Source organism: Ambystoma mexicanum, chromosome 6q, assembly GCF_040938575.1.
Source record: "Ambystoma mexicanum isolate Mex_15411 chromosome 6q, UKY_AmexF1_1, whole genome shotgun sequence".
Taxonomy (NCBI): domain Eukaryota; kingdom Metazoa; phylum Chordata; class Amphibia; order Caudata; family Ambystomatidae; genus Ambystoma; species Ambystoma mexicanum.
Window position 1 is genome coordinate 1,179,854,556 of NC_090937.1, and position 24,314 is coordinate 1,179,878,869.

Sequence of the window (24,314 nt, forward strand, 5' to 3'; positions counted from 1 at the left end):
AGCATTGTTCCCTTGTGTCAAAAACCTACTCTGCAGAGCTGATATGCCGTCAGCCAGTTTGGCTTCCTATAGCCCCGTTCTCTCTTCTTCCTAGCCCACTCTGCAATTAAAATGCCCCTGAATGTGGCGTTGGCTGCTTACCAGACGGTATTTAAGGCAACCTCTCCGTTATCATTAGCTTCAAAGTATTGCTTTACTTTTGTACCAAGAAATTCCTGAAAGATCAGGTTGTGCAGCAGTGTATCATTACATTGCCATCTGCTGCACTTATCGGTCTCCCGCTCCCACATCAATTGCATCTGCACCATGTCATGATCCGAGCAACCTATCGTATGCGTGAACAGTAACTGCAACAAATATTCGGTTATGCCGTGGACGCGCCTCAGCGTGCTTCAAAATGGTACCAGTCCCGTCCATGTACTGGGACGGCCATACAGTATGGAGGAAAAGGGATGGGACGTAGGACTAAGTGAGGTCTGCAGGTCCATCCTGAGAGCCTTGATTTGCTGTAGAATATTCAACATGTCCAAATTCATGAGCGTATCTGCCTCCAACTGGGTCGAGGACTCTATGACAAATGCATCCTTAGTCCACAGAGGAGGATCCACTAATATAAGTATTCTGTTTGGACACCCTCAGGTCATGCGGGCCGGGTCGATTTTTAATCTGGGCCTTCTCCTAGTGTTGAAAGCCAGGTGATCACTGGCCTCTCACTGTGACTCCCAATCTATAACTCTACCCCACCCCCCTTCCAGGATCGGAGAGCCCTTACCAGCCATTCCCCGATCCCCGTCTCCTCTTGCCTGCCAGTCTTGTTCCAGTGAAGGATCTCAGGGCTGGGTCAGCCGGTCAAGTCTCTGCCCTGAGGGCCACCTCTTGCGCTTCCAACAACGGTCAGGCTCTGAGCTGGATGAACGCTCCTGCACACCCCTCTCGGCGTTCCCTTCAGGCACCACCCGCTGTTCGGGTGGCCTCGGTGCCACTTCGCACTGCTGCCATATTCAAGGGCCCCCGCTCTCAATATCATCCCTTCACGGTCCCCAGTCGGTGCAATGGGTCCTCCGAGCCCAGCAACCTTCCATTTTCAGCTGAATTAAGTGGTGCCTAGAGAGTGCTGGGAGCTCGTTCTCTAGGCGGCCATCTTGTCCACGCTACATGGCGGTATTCCTTCTATGTAAATCATTTAAATTAACTGTTGGCTTGAAGCAGGGATGCGTTTTGGCCCTGCATTGTTTAATTTGTACCTTGCTGATTTCCCGTACACTCTGTCATCTGTTTGTAGAGGAGGTCCCAGTTATGGCCTGCACTCCAACCACCCATTTTGAAGTACTAGGAACATACTCACAGTGATATGTGACGTATGAAGAGCAAATATACCAACAGAGAGCAGCACTCGGGCTCTGTCCAGTGCCCATCAGAAGAGCAATACCTGTTGAAGTGCCAATAACCAGACTACCATGGGCAGCGCGGTACCCATTGAGACAACCGTACCAGCAGCTGACACGAAATGAAGATTACTTACAAACGGTCCCAGAAGAGAGCCAAAGGGCCTTAATCAAAGGCAAATGGTGATGAGACAAAGGGCCCAAGCAGACGTAAAGATGAACAAAATGACAACCAAAAGATGACCCGCAAGGACGAAATGTTATGAATAAAGACGTAATGAACTTAAAAGAGGTGATGTTGAAATATAAAGAGACATAACCATAAAAGCAGGATGAAAATATGCAACTAAGCTAAATGCCTGTAAATAGGCTTGGAATGCAAGAAGCTAAGAAAACAGTACTGCTTGCTATGCTTAGTAGAAGAATAGAGCGGCAAGCGCCAACTATATATCTACCTCAATGAAGCACATTATATAAGTGCACAGCCACTTTGTAACCAAAGCAGAAGTAACCCAGGTTGCTAGGGGTCAAACAAGCCAAGATTCATATACCATCACAAAACCAGACAAAAGAGCAGAATTGAAACTCAGCAAGAAGCAGCACATGCCTGGGAATTCGAGGTCAATCCAAGGAAGGGAGGAGAGCGGCAACTTCGAAGAATTGAAACTTAAGAGCATAGCAGCCTGCCCCGTGAAGGTCGAGATAAGGAGGCCTAGGCAGGTGGCAAGGCCGAATGCAGAATCAAATAAGCAAATAGAAGGAAATTGAAGCAGATTCACGGCATACTAACATGGGACCAGCCAGGCGCGGAGAGGTACCCACGTCTGATGTCATCCGAAGCCAGAGGATGCCATAACTTCTGATAAGAAGCTAAAGTTTCAAGGCCATCCTCAGCCAACTAATTGACACATAGCCCTAAAGTACTGATTGATGGAAGGGAGGCAGGGTGAATCCTGGGGCACACTGCACCTGGGTGAACATTCTGCATGCTGCTAATTAAGGTGGAGATTTATGCCTACGGGTGTAACTGACCCAATCACAATGTACTAAATAATCTAGGGTCCTATAGCTAGTAGAACCAATTAGACGTTGTAGTTTTAGTGACGTCTAGCACGGGTGATGTAGAGGGATGGGCTTAGACGCCCACCCGATAAGAGTTATCCAATCCTCACACTCCCTTACCATATACAGATATAGTACTTATACTTAAGTTGTCTTTTTAACGAATAGAATTGCATGACAAACTATTTTGATTGTTATACATCAATGATGACGAGAATTTGCTATAACTATTGCTGTCTGAATGAAGAATTGAGAAGTTAAAGCGAGACGGGCGATTGCCCTATTGTTTACCCGTTTCTTGTACTTGTCATTAAACGGACTTCCCTTTGCCAAACCATTGAGTTGTCCTAATTGATTGGTGTTGGAGTAATAGAATCCCGCACCCCATCCACCTCAAGGTGCAGCTATCTCGTCCTAAAGTACTTGAGGGTGAGCTCTGATCCTATGGGCCCGTCAGAGGTCACTCCGCCCTCCTGTACACTCGGTAGCAGAGAGGATGGTTTGACCATCAATTATTGATTATTGAATAAAATAGGACACCTATTGACCGTCAACGCGAAGTAACTCTAGGTCTTCGGCAATATCGCAAGTCCTTCGCCATTCGGTTGAGTAGACTGTGAAGCTTCCCGTGGACAATGATAGTTTAAATTGATCCAAAAACTGCAGTGGGCCTGAAGGGACCCGTTTTAAAAACATAACCCTTCCATTCCTATGGGCAGCAGATCAGGCGAAAGACTGAAGGGGGCGGTAACGGAGGCGGTGATCCCAAGGGTCCAGAGATGAACGATGCGAGCGGTGAGTGAAACAAAAATTGAATGCTTTGGCAAATGTAATAGGCATTAGAACAAGTAAAGGGAAAAGGTAATGGAGAGAGGTGGGAAAGGAAAAAAAAAACACAAAACAGTCAGAAGCAGAGAAGACTGTTCTATATAAGGGGATAATGACTCCAGAATAATTGAGATATTAAAGAATACCAGGGTGGACACCTGAGAAATTAGAGAATACCAGGATGGACACCTGAGAAGTTAGAGGATACCAGGGCGAACACCTGAGGAGAGAGAGGATACGCCTTATTCCTGCACTTTAATATAGCGGTCAGAAGAAACGTGAACCCAGAGCCCCACATAATAGGGGACGACTAGGCTACTACCACGTTTAAAGACGTCATAAAAGGGGTTCGTTTAAACTCCATGTCGGGGTACAAATTAGAGGCAGAGATATTTGTGTCCAGCTGGTGTCTGTCTAATCTGTCAAGTGTCTGTTGTATGTGTTCTGTTGTATGTCATATGTAAGGAATTTTGTCTCTTTGTTGTTTGAAACTAAGTAGGGGTTTCCGCGATTCTATAGCCAAGAGGGAATCGCACACAAATTGATGTTTTTGAGTGAATTGGTGATATAAAAGTTTTGGTGGGAAAAGATTGGATTGCATCTTGCAGTATTTGGTGCTCGCTCATATTGTTGGGAGTGTTGAAGTTGCATGAAAATATTGTTAAAAACGGATTTAAGCATGGAAGAAATTACACCATTAGCACACTTATGTAAGCAACTGCCGAAGCATGCACCCAAGCTTAAGAAATATAGCACTGAGTGGGTTAAGTGGCCACAAAATGGGTCCTTATCAAAAGCCATCTTACAGCATATGACGAATTACTTGCATGCCACATATAGAGGCAAGAAACTAGAGAAACGCCTTGCTGTTCTAGAACTTTGGAAAATGTTCGAACAGTCGAAGGAGGAAGAGCCACCTGCTGACTGGATATTAAACGTATGCACAGAGGGGGGTGAGACGCCTACTGCGCCACCTGCCCTGCCTGAAACAGAAACCAAGGGACGTAAGCCTGAGGGACTCAACCCATTAAGAGAGCTTAAGGCAGCCACAGGGTATAGCAACCCGCATATGAGTCACCTACGTATAGTAGTGACGAAAATAAAGGGAAGGATCAGGATAAGAATCTTACCTCTGCAGTCCCGAGGGACAAGGAGAGACGCGATGATGATGAGAGAAAGGAACAGGCACAGACAAGTGAATCTTTCGATAAGGAGAGAGAGGGAAAGAAATGGAAAGGTAGTGAAGACATAACTGATGAGATAACAATTGCAAAAGACGAATGGATGGGAGGACAGATATTGTTGAAACTCGATGGAAAAGGAAGTGATGACGTGAGACCTAAGGAGAGGTTAGATGAGGCACAGAGGAAGAAGAAGGAGTTAAGGGACGAAAGGATAAGAAGGAAATATAGGCTGAGGCGAGAACAGCTATATCGCGAGGAGCAAGGAAAGCAGCTCGATTGCAAACAGAAAACAGCCTATGACCAGTACAGACAGAAACAGCAAAGGTTAGAAGAAGAGCAAAGGGTACGTGAAAAAAGGATTAGGAGACGAAAAGATGAAGAAGTTCGAAGGGCAGATGAACGTAGAAATGAAAGGAGAAGGGAAGAAGATGAGGTCAGAGAAGTGGCGAGGAAGCGCAAAGAATTTGATGATGATATTGAACATAAGCGTAGACAGAGGGCACACAATCTCGAATATCTGAAGCGGGAAGTTAACAAAACTGATCCTGTAGTAGACTGGGGAGACATTGAAGAATTCTTTCCTGAGTACGACTCAGTACCAGGCACGACTGGGGCAAGCATTGAAGATGACTTCGACACCAGAAGCATCGGGGAGACGATCGATAAAATATATGATGAAATGGGGTTAGAACAAATATCCCGAGGGGAAAGGGAAGAAAAGTGCTTGGAAAGAACTCAGCTGTATGACACTAATGATGTCACCCGAAGTAGTGGGAACAGGAGACTGTACCTGGGCAGACTACAACTCAGTAAAAACGATGACGACACAAGGAGTTGCGTGAATTGGGAACAATCAATGTCCGACTCCGGAGAGGAGACAAATAAAGAGGGGAGACGCCGTGAAAAGCAGCTCCCAAGGGACAAAGGGGTAAGATGGACAGACGCTAGCGAGTCCGATCCGAGGACATCAGAGTCTGCCGCACAGTCTGACCAACATGAAGGTACACCTCATGGTCAGAGGGGGGTGTCAGCACCCGCCTATGTAGACAGGTTGAGGACATTGCCAGGCAGACGGCGATGCGGGAATGTTACCCCAGCGATAGACAGGAGAGCTATGGGGGAAGAGAAAGAAGGCTGCGAATTCCAATTTCTGCTATTAGAAAAGGGGGGAGCAAGACCGCAATATATTCCATGGCCACACATGAATCTAAAAAACCTGAAAAATAAGCTTCCAATGTTGACATCGGGAGCCTGGAAGTGGATACATGAGTTAGAAAAAATGACAAGGGGAGTCACGCTCGCGATAGGGGACATTAAAGGTCTCCTGATCGCCATACTTGGTGAGAGAGAAGACAATGTGTGGACACGGGCAGGGTACCCTGGTGTAACCATAATTAACACTGCACACGACGGAGCGCCATTTAATAATTGCAGAGCAGCAGTATGGAAAGCGCTATGAATGCTTTACCCAGACACTTCCGATATGGGAGCTATAATGGCTCAAAAAATGAAGGAGTCAGAAGATCCATTGATTTATATCCAGAATTTCCAATACGCGTGGGTGCTCGAAACGCATGAATCTTGGACGAAATCTATACCGGTGTTTTACCACATATTGTGCCATGGGTTGCCAGAACCAGTGCAGAAACAGCTCAAGAAATTGGTAGGAGTTGAGGCTAAACCTTGGGCTGAAATACAGTTAACTATCGCACATTACTGTATAGATTGTTGCAAGAAAAGAATCGGAAAAAGGAGGCAACTCGAAAGGGTGAGGTAGCGAAGCTGGTGCAAAATAAATTATTAAAGTATGCTCTTGAAGGAGCCATGCTAACTAACCCAGCTGAACAGAACATACAACAGGTGGCTAACCCACAGCAGAATAACCACGGTAACGTAGGACGGTATCCAAGGGGAAGAGGATTTAGAGGAAGAGGATGCAAAGCAATCAAAGAGGCTTTCAAAATGTGCAAACAGGCAGCCTAGATATGTCAAAGGGACAAATAATCTGACCACCGCCAATATGTTGGCTGTGTGGAATGATGGGGCATTTAACACGCACGTGTAGAAGTCAAGGAATGGGAGCAGGCATGGCAAATCCACCTGCAATCTCACAACAGGCCGGTACACAGAATCACACAGTGCAGCAGCAAGCACCAGGCGTGCAGCAAGGTGCGCAACAAGGGGTTCAACCCCCGAACATGGGGAATTTGCCACAAGGGCAATTTCAACAGGCACCACCACAAACGTCTCGGGGCACAAACTCTGAAAGGGGAGGCAACCCAGGGAATGGAGAGAATCCACAAGTGTACAGTGGACCGAAATTATACATGAACTAGGACAGCTCACTGGGAACCCGGATGTGCTCTATCCTATCAGGGACACCAGACCCTAATAGGGAACCGAGGGTGAATGTCGCCATAGGGGGTAAAGAATATTCCTTCTTAGTTGACACGGGTGCAACACGCTCGTGCATACGTGAAGGCAAGTTTTCATTGTCTGGCAAGGCCATAGATACTCAGAGTTTTACAGGAGCTCACAGTCGAGTTCCCTTTACAGATGCACTCCCAGTCTCCATAGGAGAGCGCAAAATGAATGTACCTTTGTTGTATTCACGTCAGACCCCAGTAAACATTTTGGGTCGAGACTTGATGACAAAATTGAATATGACAATCTCGTTCACGGAGGAGGGCATAGTATGCTCCACTCCAGGAATGCATTATTCGAACGTGTGCGAATTGATTAGAGCATATTCAGGACACATAGCCATGAGAGCTATACCGCTGAAGCCAGAAGTTTTCGCATATGGCATGCGTGTGCTCATGGCAGGATTGCCAGGCCACGCAGATAGGACCATGTGAACCCCCGGTGAGTTTTTATTCAGACTGAGAATAACTATGCATGAAGAGGACGGGACAAGTATTTCCCTTGATGATACACGCAGCAGCAGTGCGAGGGAAAGTAGCATTGGTCGACGGATACAATGATGAAGGCAGACAATGGTGTGCAATTATCGCCATTGAAGAAGGGTATTGAGTGACTGACGTCACCGATGACGATCGGTTTGAAGAACAACCAGATTCAGAAGAGACCAGGGTGGAAGTGAGTCTCATATTTTGGGTAAAAATGATCAAAGGAGAAGTGCCTCAGAGAATGATGTTGGCGCTGATACATCCGGAATACTTTGATAACGACATGGCCCAGGTGCCTTTCTCAGTATGGACTACAGGACCTTATGACGTAGGCCTCCTGAAGGGGGTGGAGAAGTGAAAATTAAACTGAAACCAGGAGCAATTTTACAGAGAGCGCGGCAATATCCCATGTCCAGAGAGGCGGACGAAGGGATCGCGAAGACAATTTCCACCATGATGGACCAGGGCATCTTAGTGACGTCAGAGTCACCATGTAATACGGTGATTTATCCCATCAAGTAATCAAAGGGAGGGTTGTGGCGTTTAATCCAAGATTTAAGAGCATTAAACGATATTGTGGAAGCCGAGTTTCCTCTAGTTCCTAATCCATCTACAATCCTATGTAACATACCCATCAAGGCAAAATATTTCAAGCATTGACTTGAAAAATGCTTTTTTCTCAATCCCGTTGCACCGTGACTTATAAGATCTGATGTCATTTACATTCAGACAAATGCGTCTGAAAAGCACAAGGTTGCCATAGGGGTACTGTGAGTCCCCGTCCATTTTCAACAGAGTCCTACACATGGACCAAAGCAATATTACATTAGAAAGTGTCACCTTGCTGTATGTGGACGACATCTTAATCTGCAGCACTACAGAGGAGCAATGCAGGCGTGACTCTGTCCAGCTATTGACTATACCGGCTGAGAAAGGCTATATGGTTGACAAGGAAAAACTACAATATTGTCAACAGGAGGTGCTATACATAGGCCAACTGATCTCACATGAAGGCAAGAAAGTGACCCCAGAAAGGGCGGAAGCCATCTTTAACACGGCTAAGCCACACACGATAAAGCAAATGCAGAGTTTTCTAGGCCTGTGCAACTATGTTAGAGCATGGGTCTTCGATTATAGCTCTTATACCAAGCCTTTGCTTCAGGCTCTAAAGAAGGCCCAGGTGACAAAGGAAAAGATTGAATGATCTGAAGCGATGGAAAAAGGGTTTGCTGAACTCAAGAGAGCGATGTACTGGATCTTCGAGAATAGATCAAGAAGACGGACAAAGATATACGGGTGTTGCCGTAATGAAACACATAGCAAACAGAGTTTTTCGAGTACTCGTCAGTGCATACCATCTCATTATATCAGCACAGGGTGCAGAATTATTGGCGTTGATACTCGCCATTGAGAATCATGCAGACCAGGAAGTTACAGTGTACAGTGACTCCACCTATGTGACGTCCACGGTGCACGCTGGACTAGCACGCTGGAAAAGGCGGGGCTACCTCTGAGCGGATGGTACACCAGTGCAGCACACAGCCTTATTGGACAGGCTGATTAAGGCACTACAGCTCCCAGTGGGCATAGTGGTCGTGAAATGCACCGCCCATACGAAAGGGACAGATTTTGTGTCGCACGGAAACCACGCAGCAGACACAGAAGCCAAACATATGGCCTCCAAAAGTGAGACGATCGTGGAAGTGGAAGTGGCGTGCACCCATGAAAGGATGATGGTAGAAGGAACCACACTGGAAGCCTATAGAAATCTGGGGTAGACACAACTAATGGAGCTTCAAGGGGAGGCACCGCAGGACGAAAAGAACCTGTGGAAATGTCGAGGGTGTTCTTTAAACCCCTCTGACAGATTGTGGTGGCAAGACAGCACTGGTAAACCAGTAATGCCTGTAGCCCTACTGAAAATAGCAGCAACGCTCACGGAAGACTGGTTTATACCGAATTTAGCAGAGCATGTTGCATTCTTTATGGTGAACTGCATCGCCTGCCAGCAGTTCACCGCTGGGCACACATTAAAAGTAGTGAGAGGAGTCATCCCCGGGCCAACTGGGCCTTTTCAGCACTTACATATCGAATGTGTTGACATGATTCAAGTGTTTAACGGGTACAGATACTTAATTGTAGTGGTGTGTCCATTGTCTAGATGGATAGAAGCAGGTCCATGTACACACCCAGACTCTACCTCTGCGACCAAATTCCTAGTGAGGGAAGTGTTCCCTAGATGGGGAGTGTGTGAAGTGATGAGATCAGATAATGGGGCTCATTTTGTAAATGCAGTCTTTGAACAGATTAGCTTGTTGCTTGGTATAAAGCACAAGTTCTCGTCGGCGTATCATCCGGAAGGGAATGGTATTTATGAGAAGCTCAACGGCTTTTTAAAGGAAAGGATAGCCAAGATGAAGCTTACTCTTAAGAAGGGATGGTTGCACTGCCTTAAACTGGTATTGTATGCTCTTCGGAACCAACCAGGCTCCGACCATCATCTTACGCCGCACAAGATAGTCACAGGAAGGAGAATGAATGCTCCCCTTACCCCTTGAGGCAGAGCTAGATGTGATGCCCAGCCAACCAGAGAGGTCCTGGGATCCGAAATGCAGAGATGCCTAAACTGCATGACATCCAGTCTTACTGTAATTTCAGACCAACTGCAGCGACGATGGAAAGGGTGCAGCACAGCACAAAACACAGCAGGAGACACTGAAACAGACGGAGTTCAAGGTCTACGTGTTCCACTCATCTTCCCTGGAGATGCCGTATCGGTAAAAAACCATATGAGAAAAAAGTGGGATGAGCCGAGATTCAACGGTCCTTTCATCGTGGAGGACTGCACTCCTTCAGCTGTAAAACTGCAGGGCAGGAGAGCATGGATTTTTCTCAATGACATCAAGCCCTATATCGGAGAAAGCCGCACCCCACCACAAAGAAACTACAGACAACGGGAAAGAACCACAGCACGTGCAGATGAGAACCATGACGAGGAAGAAGGACGCATGAGCAGCAAAGCCAAGACATAATAACCCATTTGCAAGTTGTGGCTTAAATTGGACATTTCCTCTAAGCAAAAAAGGGGATAAGGACATAAAACGGACACTCTGTGCATTCTAGTTGCGAGGTGAAGAATAAAATTGCGCATGTAAGCCACAACACATTTGCTGACACGAACTGTGAATGAAGTCACACTCAAGCACTTATTAAGGAAAAGACTGTAACAAAGGTTGATCAAGGACTTTTATAGTAAAAGCAAAATACAGCATCCAAAATCATCCAGCACCAAGACTTTGGTTGGCAGCACTTATGGTGTCCCCTAGTAGAGACATCACAAAGGACGTGCTCAACTATTTCCATTTAGTATTGGTATTATATCCGTCACTAGTAGAGAGGGTCACCAGTGTCAGACTTTATCCAAGATCCTGCCAACAAGAAGGTAATCTGGCAACTACATACCATCATCGTGGAAGCCTTCATTGTGCTGCCTGAATACAGTGATAAGGACACAAATGCTTCCACCACAGGAGATTCTAGATGAACTTATTAATACGCTTTTCTTTTGCATAATCGAAGAGTGCCCAGCTATTGTCGGAAGGAATACCGACACGTTGACTTTCATTAGAGATCCAGCTAACACAGAACATTTGAACCAGCTGTGCAACAAACTCAGCTATTTGGTCGCAATCCACGCTTCAGAAAGGTGCAAGGATTGTTCACGTCAAGGGAAGGGCCTGTAATCCTGAACCCAGCGAGGCAGGACAAATGTCCCTGTCACCCGAAGACAGACGACTGGCACATAGTGTCCTATTTCGCCTAGTGATTGGCTTTCCAGAGATGGTGGGGAGACCTATCGAGGTTGACGTCCTCACCTTCATCAGAGATCCAGCTAATGTTGCGAAGATAGGGACGCTCCTCCATGGCATAATGTTGCTGGTGGAGCTGCCAAACTTTCAGAGAGATTATCTGAGGAGATTCCAGTGAATCTTTCTGCCGAGGGACAGATCGAGAAAGCAGAGTCAAGCACGTCATCACTCCGCCGAGGGACAGATCGAGGGAGCAGAGACAAGAACTTCACCTTTTGTTGTTTGATTGCCATTTTCCCATTTCTTCACAGTGACCAGTGTCCAGCATGTCCTCAGGACTGACGCAGATTCGAGGGGTGGACTGGGAACTCACCTACTTTGAGCATGCACAGTAAAAGTGACTTACTGAAGTGTTAGTGTAATCAATTTTTCCATAGTCTAGCAAGGATATTGCATCTGTATCAAGAGACAATCGTGACCCGCAAGAGGGGGGACACTTGTGAAGCACCAGACAATTTATGATACAAACTGTTCAAGAACAATATTGAATTGGGGGAATTCAATAACATTGACATTGAATAAATGATCAAGATGGGGGCCCAGAACAGTAACCTGGTCCTCCCACAAGCAGAGGGGCACTCTCGCTTCTCTGAGAGAAAATGCTGCTGCCTCACTTACCGTACCATCATGTATTTATGCATTATGTTTATCATTATTTTGCTGTCACTGATGATCAGAACTGCATTTTTTCTTGGTGCGCGAAGCGGTCCAATTTCAGTGCACCCACCTGATGGTGTACGGATGAGTCCTACAAAAGCACCCAGATCCTATATAGTAATTCCAGTCCCGAGAAAATCTGATGGTAAGGTAAATGACCTGAGAATGAATATAGTTAGCAGTGAAACATACACACTTGAGGTAACAAATGAAGAGAAAAGCTGGAGACAGGGTTAGCACGGAATGAATGAAAACATAGCACTGACAACTGCACGCACACACACACTGAATGAACACGAACCAGGGCATGTGTCAATGGCCACAGAACCTCAAGCGAAGGCAACAGGGAGCATGAGACTGCCTACAGAACAATCAGTCTCAGAAAATAATGAGAGAGACCGAAAAGAATCGAGAGAAAGGCCAACAAAAGAAGACTTAACAAAAGCCCTTAAGAAGACAGAAGCGGCTGTAGCAGAATTCACTGCAAGGACACAAATGTTAATAGATCATGTATTCCCGTGTATATCTAGAGCAAATAAATGGCATGAGGAACTGAAAAATAAAACCGCAGAGACTGTATTAACAAGCATACAAGTTCCAACACAAAGAACAAGTACTAGGCCCGCGATGCAGCCATACACTGGGCCGGTGACAGGCTGGTGGTTGATAAAGGCACTTATAGAGGGCAAGAAAAGAATGCAAGAAGAGAAGGAGCGAATCGTAAAACCTCCACCTGCCACATCGATGCAGACAAAGAAACCTGCTCCGTGTACCAGAAGGCCGAGAATCCTCCAGTAAGGAAAAGCCATACGGAGGCATTTAGGGATGCGGTTATAGCAACTACCGAAAGACACTAAGAATCAAGAGAAGCCTGCTTGAAGATAAGGGTGAACTGAACGACTACCTGGACAGCACAGCAAATCAAGGAAACAACATCTGGTACCAACACATGAAAGAAGTCGGAAGAAGAAATCAGAAGGAGAATGCTTTGTTTGCGCACTTCTACCGTACAGAGTGGGGAAATCCAAGATCTTTGTGGCTGTAGAAATTGATGTTCCGACAGCACACTGTCTGTCACACGCATCAATGTGCAACACCATAGGACAGTTTATGGGAAGGGATGCCTCATTGATATGGGCAACTGAAACGGATTACCCTGATGAAGATGGCTACGTCCAGGACATTAAGATGTGAAATAGAGCCCATACTAGGAATCACGTGATCAGGTACGAAAAGCCTGAAGTTAAAGGAACAGGAACAAGATGGGAAATAAACCCGAGACTGAACGTCCAAGGGAAAACTCGAGAAGAGGCTCAAATTTGGAGGAACAAAGGCCAGATGCAGATTTGGGGGGCAGTGCTTTCCCCCAATGGATGGGAAGAAGGAGTCGTGATCTGCCCAGCATGGATGGTCCTTGGAGCCTGCAAAGAAGCAATAGAAAACTCACAGAGGTTGTACAAACCTCTATGGCGGAGACTCGCAAAATTACTGACATGGGTCGAAGACAGAGGGGTACCCCTGCAGATAGTGCCACTGGAAAGCCCAAAATTGTGCTTCAGGAACAATAGGACAAGGAAGATGGGAGAGAATCAGAACTGTGGATGAATTTTTGAAGCTCCGGGAATGACTCACAGAACCGCAGTAATTATGGATCATTAGTGGGCGTGTGGATCCAAAGCATACATCAGACTGCCAAAAAACTGGGGAGGCCTATGTACAATAGTGAACGTCCACGTGCCAGCACTAGTAATCCAGAAAAATGACCTGAATATTGACCGTTTCCCGAAAGCAGATGCCCACCTGAGGAAAAGGAGATCTGTGGAATCTGACAACACGAGTGAAGAGAGAAAATTATTTTTCTGCCAAATCAGATGAAGCATTTCATGCAATCCCATATGAACACAGGCTTTTCAGCCTCACCTCATCAGTGTTCGCGACAATCCTCATGCCAAGATTCCAAGTTGGAGCAAACACTAATTGGTTGCAAATAACCAGATGGGAGTTATTGCAGACCATCAACACTACCATAAAAGGATTCAATGTGATTAAGGAAGAACTAAGAGCAATCTGATTGATGACTCTACAGAACAGATATGTACTTGACATGTTCACAGCGATGGATGGATGTGTTTGTGCAAAAATCGGAGAATCATGTTGCACTTTTATACCTTCGCATTACGAAGAAAATAGAACTTTAACAGAAGCCATAAGTATGCTGACAAACCTACAGGACCAGATGATCGAGGAAACTGACAAAGGTGATGATGACAGCTGGTTTGGAACACTATTCTCATGGGTCCCACAATGGATGGCAAACATATTCAAGTTTCTGGGAGCCCTGGTATTGATGATACTACTAGGATTTTGTGTCATTAAGATAATAATCTCACAATGCCAGAAAACTGCGAAGGAAGCCATAGGGATGAAGATCATGATCAATGTCAAATCAGTATGGAAGCCCAGAGACCTGACTGATGAAGAAATAAGAAACTTTGTGAAGGCCAGCGAATATGCGCCAGAAGGAACAAAGTTCCTGTACCACAGGAAACCTAGGAATTATGAAGGAAAATGGATCTATTGTAGCCCGAATGGACAATGTCAGCTAATGACCTGGAACAAAGACGAACATGTAAGAACAGCAGGAAGTTTGAAAGGAGTGATAAAAATTTGGATTCCAAAGGGACACTCCTTCACACCATCGTGTACAAACCCAGAGGATGAAGAAATGGATACAGAAGAACCAAGTAAGACGAATCAAATGAAGGAAGCAGAGGTGGGCGATGAACCGACCAGAGTGGGGAGTGTAGAGGAGGTCCCAGATATGGCCTGCATTCCAACCACCCATTTTGAAGTACCAGGAACATACTCACCATGATATGTGACGCATGAAGAGCAAATAAACCAACAGAGAGCATCACCATGGCTCTGTCCAGTGCCCATCAGAAGAGCAATACCTGTTGAAGTGCCAATAACCAGACAACCATGGGCAGCGCGGTACCCATTGAGACAACCGTACCAGCAGCTGACACGAAATGAAGATTACTTACAAACTGTCCCAGTGGAGACCCAAAGGGCCTTAATCAAAGGCGAATGGTGACGAGACCAAGGGCCCGAGCAGACGTACAGATGAATAAAATGACAACCAAAAGATGACCCACAAGGACGAAAGTTATGAATAAAGATGTAATGAACTTAAAAGAGGTGATGTTGAAATATAAAGAGAAATAACCATAAAGGCAGGATGAAAATATGCAACTAAGTTAAACGCCTGTAAATAGGCTTGGAACGCAAGAAGCTAAGAAAACAGTACTGCTTGCTATGCTTAGTAGAAGAATAGAGCGGCAAGCGCCAACTATATATCTACCTCAATGAAGCACATTATATAAGTGCACAGCCACTTTGTAACCAAAGTAGAAGTAACCCAGGTTGCTAGGGGTCAAACAAGCCAAGATTCATATACCAGCACAAAACCAGACAAAAGAGCAGAATCGAAACTCAGCAAGAAGCACCTCATGTTGGGAATTCAAGGTCAATCCAAGGAAGGGAGGAGAGCGGCAACTTCGAAGAATTGAAACTTAAGAGCATAGCAGCTTGCCCCGTGAAGGTCGAGATCAAGAGGCCTAGGCAGGTGGCAAGGCAGAATGAAGAATCAAATACGCAAATAGAAGGAAATTGAAGCAGATTCACGGCGTACTAACACAGGACCAGCCAGGCACGGAGAGGTACACACGTCTGATGTCATCCTTAGCCAGAGGATGCCATAACTTCTCCTGATAAGAAGCTACAGTTTCGAGGCCATCCTCAGCCAACTAATTGACACATAGCCCTAAAGTACTGATTGATGGAAGGGAGGCAGGGTGAATCCTGGGGCACACTGCACCTGGGTGAACATTCTGCATGCTGCTAATTAAAGTGGAGATTTATGCCTAGGGGTGTAACTGACCCAATCACAATGGACCAAATAATCTAGGGTCCTATAGCTTGTAGAACCGATGAGACGTCGTACTTATATTGATGTCTATCATGAGTGATGTAGAGGGATGGGTTTAGACGCCCACCCGATAAGAGTTATCCAATCCTCACACTCCGTTACCATATACAGATATAGTACTTATACTTAAGTTGTCTTTTTAACCAATAGAATTGCATGACAAACTTTTAAGTGTTATACGTCAATGATGACGAGAATTTGCTATAACTATTGCTGTATGAATGAAGAATTGGGAAGTTGAAGCGAGACGGGCGATCGCATCACTGATGATCTCCTATTGTTTCCCCGTTTCCTGTACTTGTCATTAAACAGACTTCCCTTTGCCAAACCATTGAGTTGTCCTTATTGATTGGTGTTGGAGTAATAGAATCTCGCACCCCATCCATCTCAAGGTGCAGCTATGTCGTCCTAAAGTACTTGAGTGTGAGCTCTGATCCTATGGGCCCGTCAGAGGTCACTCCGCCCTCCTGTACATGTTAATAATGTCACCCAAAGTTAAGTAGGATCCATTTTACTTAGCTGAGATAAGCGGATGATAAAGGGCGCTACTGGACCAAACCCCTGTGTGCCCAAAAGGCTCTTTGACAGCCTTGTATAAATATGTCTGCCATACATCTCTGGAAATTAGTAGTTGAGAAAATCAAGATGATACATGTCAGCTTCAAACAATCAAAATATATTAAGTGGGTGCTTCATGGTAATAAGATTATGGAGTTACAGATATTTTTATATCAGGGTGTGCAATTTTTAGCTTCAAGATGGAGGATGCAATAAGAGAAAAATCAACAAGAAATCCTCTGCGTTACATGCTGGACCTAGAGATTTTGTGAATTATACAGGAGGCTGTTCTATGTATTAATTGATAAAGATATATAAGCAATAAATAGATAATTATGTATGGTATGGTAGGGAGTAGATCCAGTATGCCATTGGTTAGATAAGTTGGAGGGAAAACTCTGATGATCACCCTCAGGCTTACCTCAATACACCTATATCCAGTGTATTCTCTTGGTGCTTCGATGGAGCTTCCTAGATGTATTTGTTTCCTGCGCATATATTTGCCATATGATAAGTCCCTTCTTGGAATACTAGGCAAACTGCTACATGATATTAACATTTGCAAATTGCTGTTATGCTTTGCCAAGTACTGTAACAATCTGTATATGAAAATCAATAGGACTCCTGATTGGAACATGAATTTTGAGATGCTGAAAGCAGACCTTGTAGATAAGTACAGAAATGAGACTGGAGTAGGAATGTTGCCTATCTAACTTGAAAGAAAATGCTAACTGAGTATTTTTTACAGACCTTAACTTTTTTACAACCGCAGAAATATGTGATGCGGTTCCCTTCTCCCAAACCTCGCAGACTTTTTATGATGTGGCGTTTTAATCTGCTATCTTATTTTTGAATTTTGGGTGCTAGAATGGGGAGCCTAGAGGACAAAAGATGTTGCAGATTATGTCAACTGACTTGTATTTTAGAGAGTACCCGGCATATTTCTGCTCATTGTTCTAGTCTGATGGAATTCCACTTTAAATATCAGGGGGGTTTTGTATATTGTCCATTGTGGATTAAATCCGACTTGTTTTTGGCATATTGTCTATCAGGTTTATGGATCAATAGTGATACTGTTGTTAATGGATGGTTTGATTGATGTCTGTTGCATTAATTGATGCATTTATGAACGGTCATGAATTAGTATATATGAATGATGTGATACTTGCAATATTACCAATTGTACTATATATTGTATTTATTCTGTTCTATTATCGTCTTTTGGTAATATTTTTCTGTTGTGTGTAAAGTTATGTTTAATTGTACCGCCCGTAAATTAAATAAAATATATGTTTGTTCTACAAGCTGACACCTAAGAGATCCTGAAAGACACCGGGAACCCTTTTGAGTTGAAGTCTTTTGCCATTCTGACCCTTTTGAGTTGCCCAATTGTGTATACCCTCCCGGATAAAACTTGTGAAACAAGTCCTGAAGTTGTGTCCTTTGTGGAGTCCACTGGTGTCATTAATGCATGCGTGGAAGCAACCAGGAAAGGAAGAGTGGTTCATCATGAATGCATGAAATGTGTATGACTCTTTGCCAGCTAAATAGGCCTTTTTGGAGGTAAATGGCTGTAATGAACTCTCCTTATTTTAATATTACCCGCTTCAGCGAGAGTCACGTTAATGACTTCAAGAGAACATAAAGCAAATGAAGGCATGTTGCACATGCGATTGACTTTTCCCCCAGACCTGCACAGGCGTAGGTCTACCTTGCAGTTTTACATTTACTGTCTTCAGCAGTAAATATTCTGAAGGATGAAAATCTGAGTTGAATGTGTGACCTGCACGTGTCAAGCACACCTCAATTCCAGGTGCTTTACCTATGGAGATATCTTGCTGAAGAGTATGATGTACTACCCAATGGGAACAAGATAGATTGACAGCATTCGATCTCCTCTCTTGCTACGCCCATCCGGCCTCACCACCAGTCCTCTTGCCACCACATTTTCTCTCTTCCTGCATCCTTATCCATTCAAGATTTTTCTTCACCACACATCATTGGCTGTAACCCAAAACTGCTCAAACATGCTCTGTAAATTCATGACTCTGGAACAAGATTCGAGCTGATGCTCCAGGTAACAAAAGTTTAAAGAGACTTGCGAACCAAACCGCACATCACTTGGAGAGTCCCAAAAGCCCACAATGCACTTATTGAATAGGCCTGGTTCTTTTATATGATCCGTTGGGGTTCTGTACCTCTCAAATGCCATGGAAGTCATGTTGTTCAAAATATTAGTGCCTTACGGCTATAGGTTGTTGCTGTGATGTTTATATCTGGCGTTTTCTATGCATCTAGCGTCTCGATATAGAGATAGGAGTGGCACAGGACAGGGTCTGAGCCACAGCGGGTATTTTAGGCATTATATACTTCTATGTATTCTTATAGTGTTTTTTTCTTTTTTTTTAGAAGGAGTGTTGACAGGATGTTCAATTTTCCTAGGATATCCATAATTCCATGACAAGGACCGACTCAGGCTTTACGCTGGCGATTCCACAACCTTGTTTTATACCATAAGCAGTGAAAATAGCCCCAACAAAAAGACAGTCATTACAAAAAGTCACCACGAAAAGGCTGTGGTGAGAGGCCGTTTCGTTTTGTATTATACTATACGTTCAGGCGCAACGGTCGTTGCAGGAGGTCCCCCGCTTCCCATGAACGTATAATGGGTTCAGGATTTGCGGGGGTGTCCCCCCGCTTTCATTACATGGAATGCAGGGGACAATACAAAATGAAACGACCTTTAACCACAGCCCTTTACCGGCGATCTTTTGTAATGACTGTCTTTTTGAGGGGGAGATTTTCACATGGAACCCTTTTATGAACGCCCCTAGTCTTACTGTTGAGTGTGCGAGGAAAGCTTTGCTTGGAGCACTGAGTGTCACTCAAGTAGATCTCTCTAGGCTTCATACCCATGGACACACCAAATTATAATCAGTGTTTTGAATGAAATAAGAGCCAGGAACATATAGGACTTCTAGGAAGATGTACGAATTGGGTGGAAGAGGGGATGGATTGAAAGCAATGCACTCTCACTGGGGGTGAGGGTGATAGGGTGTGCAGTACAAGGCCTTGATGTTCCGCACCCTTTGTGGCTGGTTTCTGCAAATGCCACAAACTAAGTAAGAAAGGACAGACATGAAATATCCACCTCATTACAGGTGCCTGCAAATTCGACTATATCTCTCCATAACTGCGTGAGTCACACTGGTACGCCCTCCCCGACAGGATTATATACAAAACTAAATATATCACCTACAAAGCCGTCTCGAGTGGATCAACAAAATACTTTGTGGCTGAAGTCCACACCTCTGGACGCTCTTGCAAGTAGCAAAGCGATCAAAAGGTCGGAGTCGAAGCCAGCCCAAGTGAGGGCTCGCGCAAACAGTCCTTCTCCTGCCATGCCCCAACCACCTGGAACACAATCCCGCCAGAAGCTCCAATTCCCCCACCGACCTCCAGTTTCGCAAAACACTAACAACGTGCCTTTCAACAATACTTACATAGGAATAAAAATCCCCCTCCGCCTCCACCAACAGTTCTGCGCTACCTACTCAGTACTAAAATGACAAGCCCAATGCTGGCAGTCTCCTGTTGGAAAGCGCTCCCCCCACTGCTCTTGAGCTGGGTTTGCGCTATGAGCAATATAATACAAATACAAGACACCCTCATTTCCTGATGCTCACCCCGATTCACTAACATAGGTACTAAAAGGAGGCAAAATGTTAAAAAGTGTCTGAAGCAAAATGTTCGATGTGTTGGTTATTCCTTTGAAATGTATTACTACTGTATACAGTTTGAAAGTGTTTATGAAAGCATTTTTAAAGGGAATTTTAAAAAAGATGTTTTAAATTCTTTTTTTATCACGCCACTACAAATATGGGAAATGGCAAGGTTACAGTGTACTTAAGTTCATTCACGAGAAAAGAGCACAATCAATCTTTCTTGGACATTTTTTCAAATGTGCTGAAGCCATTGAGTGACTGAAACATGCCGCCCAAAAAACGAACATCACTTGGAAAAGCTCCATCTGATGCAAAGCAAAAATTAATATCAAGCGCTTTTGAAACACAAAAACAAACAGCAGCATGACTTGCCGACCATAGGCCACGAGCAACTTTCTCCAGGGCAAATGAGGTGCCAGAGCAAACTGAAGCAAGACTTGCTGACATGAGGACAAAGAGCAACATCCTCCCGGGCACATGAGACACCACTCGATCAGAACACAGGCAATGTCGGGTGCCCCATCTAGTTATTATTATTTGATGGTCGTAGCTTGCTCCCATCTTAGATTTAGGTTTAGATAGGCATTTTTCACACCCCTGATAAAATTCAATAAACACCCTTGAACTGTGATCACTTGTGTCTGTCTTACTTTGATACTATACCTTCCTTGCAGTGCTGCATGCTTTTTAGAGTGGTCTGCTTCACACAACAGGCATGTGTAAAGTCTGCTTTAATGTCTCCCGATGCAATAAGCTATTGTGAAACGCTGTGATGTGCACTGGGCGAAGCCAGATTGTGGATTCTAGAAAGTGAAACGTTTGAAATGTCATTGCCACTCAAGTTGATGAAAATCGCAACAATGTAACAATATGTTTTTTTCCTTTTATAGGACGTTGAAATCTGCAGAGAAGTTTGTCAGAATCGCCACAAGCACGTTGAAGGCACACTGCACGATCTCCTGAAAGGATGGCAGGGTGCATACTAATGGCAGTCATTTTATTCTCCAACTTTGTCTCCATTGTCCCCTATAGCGTTCAGCTGCCTGAAAAAGCATACTATGTTGCAAACTACTCGCATCACTCCCTGCACAGCGTTCCAAAGGACGTGCCGCTACAGACAACAGTCCTGGACTTACAACAGAACTATATAAACATACTTGTGATCTCTGACTTTAGTTCTTTACCTAATCTAAAAGTCCTAAATATGTCCCAAAATGTATTAGGTGAGCTGGACTGCAATGTTTTTTCATTGAACAAAGAGTTGGTGTACCTGGATTTATCTCACAATAGCTTGACTATCATCTCCAATCAATGTAATGAAGGCCTTCAACATTTGGATCTTTCTTTCAACAATTTCCAGTCTTTGTCGATGTGTGAAAAATTTGAAAATCTGATACATCTTGATTTTTTGGGTCTTGGTGCTGAAATTGTGCATAGATCCGATTTAAGAGGTTTAGAGCATTTGATGCTCATCACCGTAGTTCTGGAGTTGGAAAAACTCTCTGATTATGAACCCGGCAGCATTCAAATGCTCAACACACAGATGCTTCGGCTTGTTTTGCCAATAAAGGAAATGGACCCTTGGATTATTTTATCGGATGCCCTCAATGCTTCAGTAAGTCTAGAAGTCTCAAACATAAACTATACGACTACGGGTATTGGTCCAGAAAGCTTCAAACACTCCAGGGTTTCTGATATGACAATGGAGAAAGTGACATTGACTTGGAGTGCAATGATTGGACTCTTTCAGGCCATCTGGAAGTCTTCAGTAAAATCCCTAACTGTGAAAAAAGTGACGCTGGTGGGACTCATTAAAAGAGAACAGTTTTATTATGGTACGACTTCAGTACAAGCAGTGACTGTACAAAATGTTACTATTACAAAATACCTGTTTTCACAAGATGATGTGTATATATTTTTTTCTGAAATGAATATTCAGAATTTGACATTAAATCATGATAGTATTCTGTACATGCTTTGCCCTTCCAAACCTAGCCCATTTAGACATTTGAATTTTGCACACAATACGCTGACAGATGCCACCTTTCAAGATTGCCACACCTTAGTTAGGTTGGAATCACTGATACTATCATGGAACAAATTAACAGAGCTATCAAAAGTGAGTTTTATGGTTCTTAATATGCCATTGTTGCAACATCTGGACATTAGCCACAACTCCTTGCAGTATGAGATGGGGGATGAGTGTCAATGGCCTGGAAGTGTCCTTTCTGTAAACTTAGCTGCAAATGACCTGACTGACTCCGTGTTCCGATGCTTGCCCACCACCATCAAAAAGCTGGATCTCCAACGTAACCAAATCGGTTACATCTCTGCTGAAATCGTGCAGCTGTTAGCTCTAGAGGAACTGAATCTTGCATCGAATCGATTAAAAGACCTCCCAGATTGCCGTCCTTTCAAAAGTCTTGCAATGCTAAATGTGGCTTTCAATGTCCTTCAAAGTCCTTCTTCTGAATTTCTTCATAGCTGTAAGAGTGTAGAGACAATAGAGGCAGACAATAATCCATTTCAGTGTGATTGTGATATACGGGAATTTGTTTATCAAGAAAAACAGACATCAGCGCGTTTGACAAAATGGCCTGCATCTTACCAATGTGCATATCCAGAAACCGTCAAGGGAACTTTGCTGCAGGACTTTCGAATTTCTGAACTGTCTTGCAATAGAACACTTTTGATTGTGTTGGTTTTCATCACTGTCGCTGTCCTAGCCTTGTTCTTGTTTTGTCTGTGCAAGTACCTGGACATTCCCTGGTACATCAAGATGCTATGGCAGTGGACACAAACGAGGCACAGGAATAGGATTAGAAGTAACAGGCCTCAAAGCCTTAAACAGAACTTTTCCTTCCATGCTTTTATCTCATATAGTGAGCGCGATTCATCCTGGGTGAAGGAGTGTCTGCTGCCAAATTTGGAAAGGGAAGATGGGTCTATCCAGATCTGTCGACATGAACGCAACTTTGTAGCAGGCAAAAGTATTGTTGAAAACATTGTCAATTGCATTGATAAAAGCTTCAAATCAATCTTTGTCTTGTCACCTAATTTTATCCAAAGTGAGTGGTGCCATTATGAGCTCTACTTTGCCCATCACAAGCTATTTACTGAAAACTCTAATGAGTTAATTTTGGTTTTATTAGAACCTATTCCACAATACCTGATCCCTGCCAGATATCACAAGCTGAAGGCTCTCATGGCGCAGAGAACGTACTTGACGTGGCCAAAGGAAAGAGGCAAGCAGCGACTATTTTGGGCCAACCTAAGGGCAGCGATAACGGTTAACCTGCCGGAAGCAGATGAGAGTGGACCGTTTCAGGAAAGTGGGGAAAGAATTTAGAATTAATTGGTACATGCCTTTTTTCACTGTTGCTCGCTCATGAATGGAGGGGTAACAATGGTGTAGTTACATTCACTCAAAAGGGCCTGGTCTATCTGCACACCGCTCTGAGAAAAAGTAGAAGCTTTGAGTGATACAGGGTGGTAGATGCTCAATGAGTGCGCATAGAGTAGACACAGGAGGACTCTATGGCAAATGAAGCAAAATGTATGCTTTGCAGAAAGGCCATTGATCGATCATATGGCGGAACAAGGCTCGAATATCCTGCTGTGAACTCTAGTGGAAAACCTCCCTGCCCAATCACAGGACTCGCCATTGATGAGCTCGCTGCTCCTGGAGCTAGAATCCCACAGTACACAGTCAGTACCACTAGATTCCCAAAAAACCTTTAAAAAGGCAGCACTGCAAGTGACTGTGGCGGGAGATTGCTGGCAGCCAGGCATTGAAAACACTCACATTTCTGAAAACAACTGATCTGTTCTCACATTGTTTTTCTTCAAAAAATCAAAGGCAACATATAGTGGGATAATGTGTATTGTTTTGCAATAAAATTAAAACCATATTGAAGTTTCCCCAAAAACCCACCACAAATGTCCTTTGGCACTTTAAGTATTTTAAAAGTAGCGATTAGAGACATGCCTTAGTTGCAATTCAGGATTTACGAAAGCCTTCTGATGCTTATTTTTCATAGACTGGCAGAATTCACTAAATATAGGGTGACCACCCTCCTTAGAAAGGAGGTGTGCTTCACGGTGAGTGGTGGTGACAGGCGACTGACAGAAAAATACAAATGATGC

General features: G+C 44.3%; 1 protein-coding gene across 2 annotated transcripts in view; it reads left to right on the forward strand.

Moving 5' to 3' along the window:
* LOC138516569 (toll-like receptor 1) overlaps window positions 1–23,921 on the forward strand; it is a 95,165-nt gene extending 71,244 nt beyond the window's left edge. For both annotated transcript variants that reach the window (XM_069631802.1, XM_069631801.1), the window contains exon 2: window positions 21,059–23,921. In XM_069631802.1, coding sequence (XP_069487903.1) covers window positions 21,136–23,517 — 2,382 coding nt within the window. In that variant the 5' untranslated portion in view covers window positions 21,059–21,135 and the 3' untranslated portion in view covers window positions 23,518–23,921. The remainder of the gene's footprint in view (window positions 1–21,058) is intronic.
* Window positions 23,922–24,314: the final 393 nt, after the last annotated feature.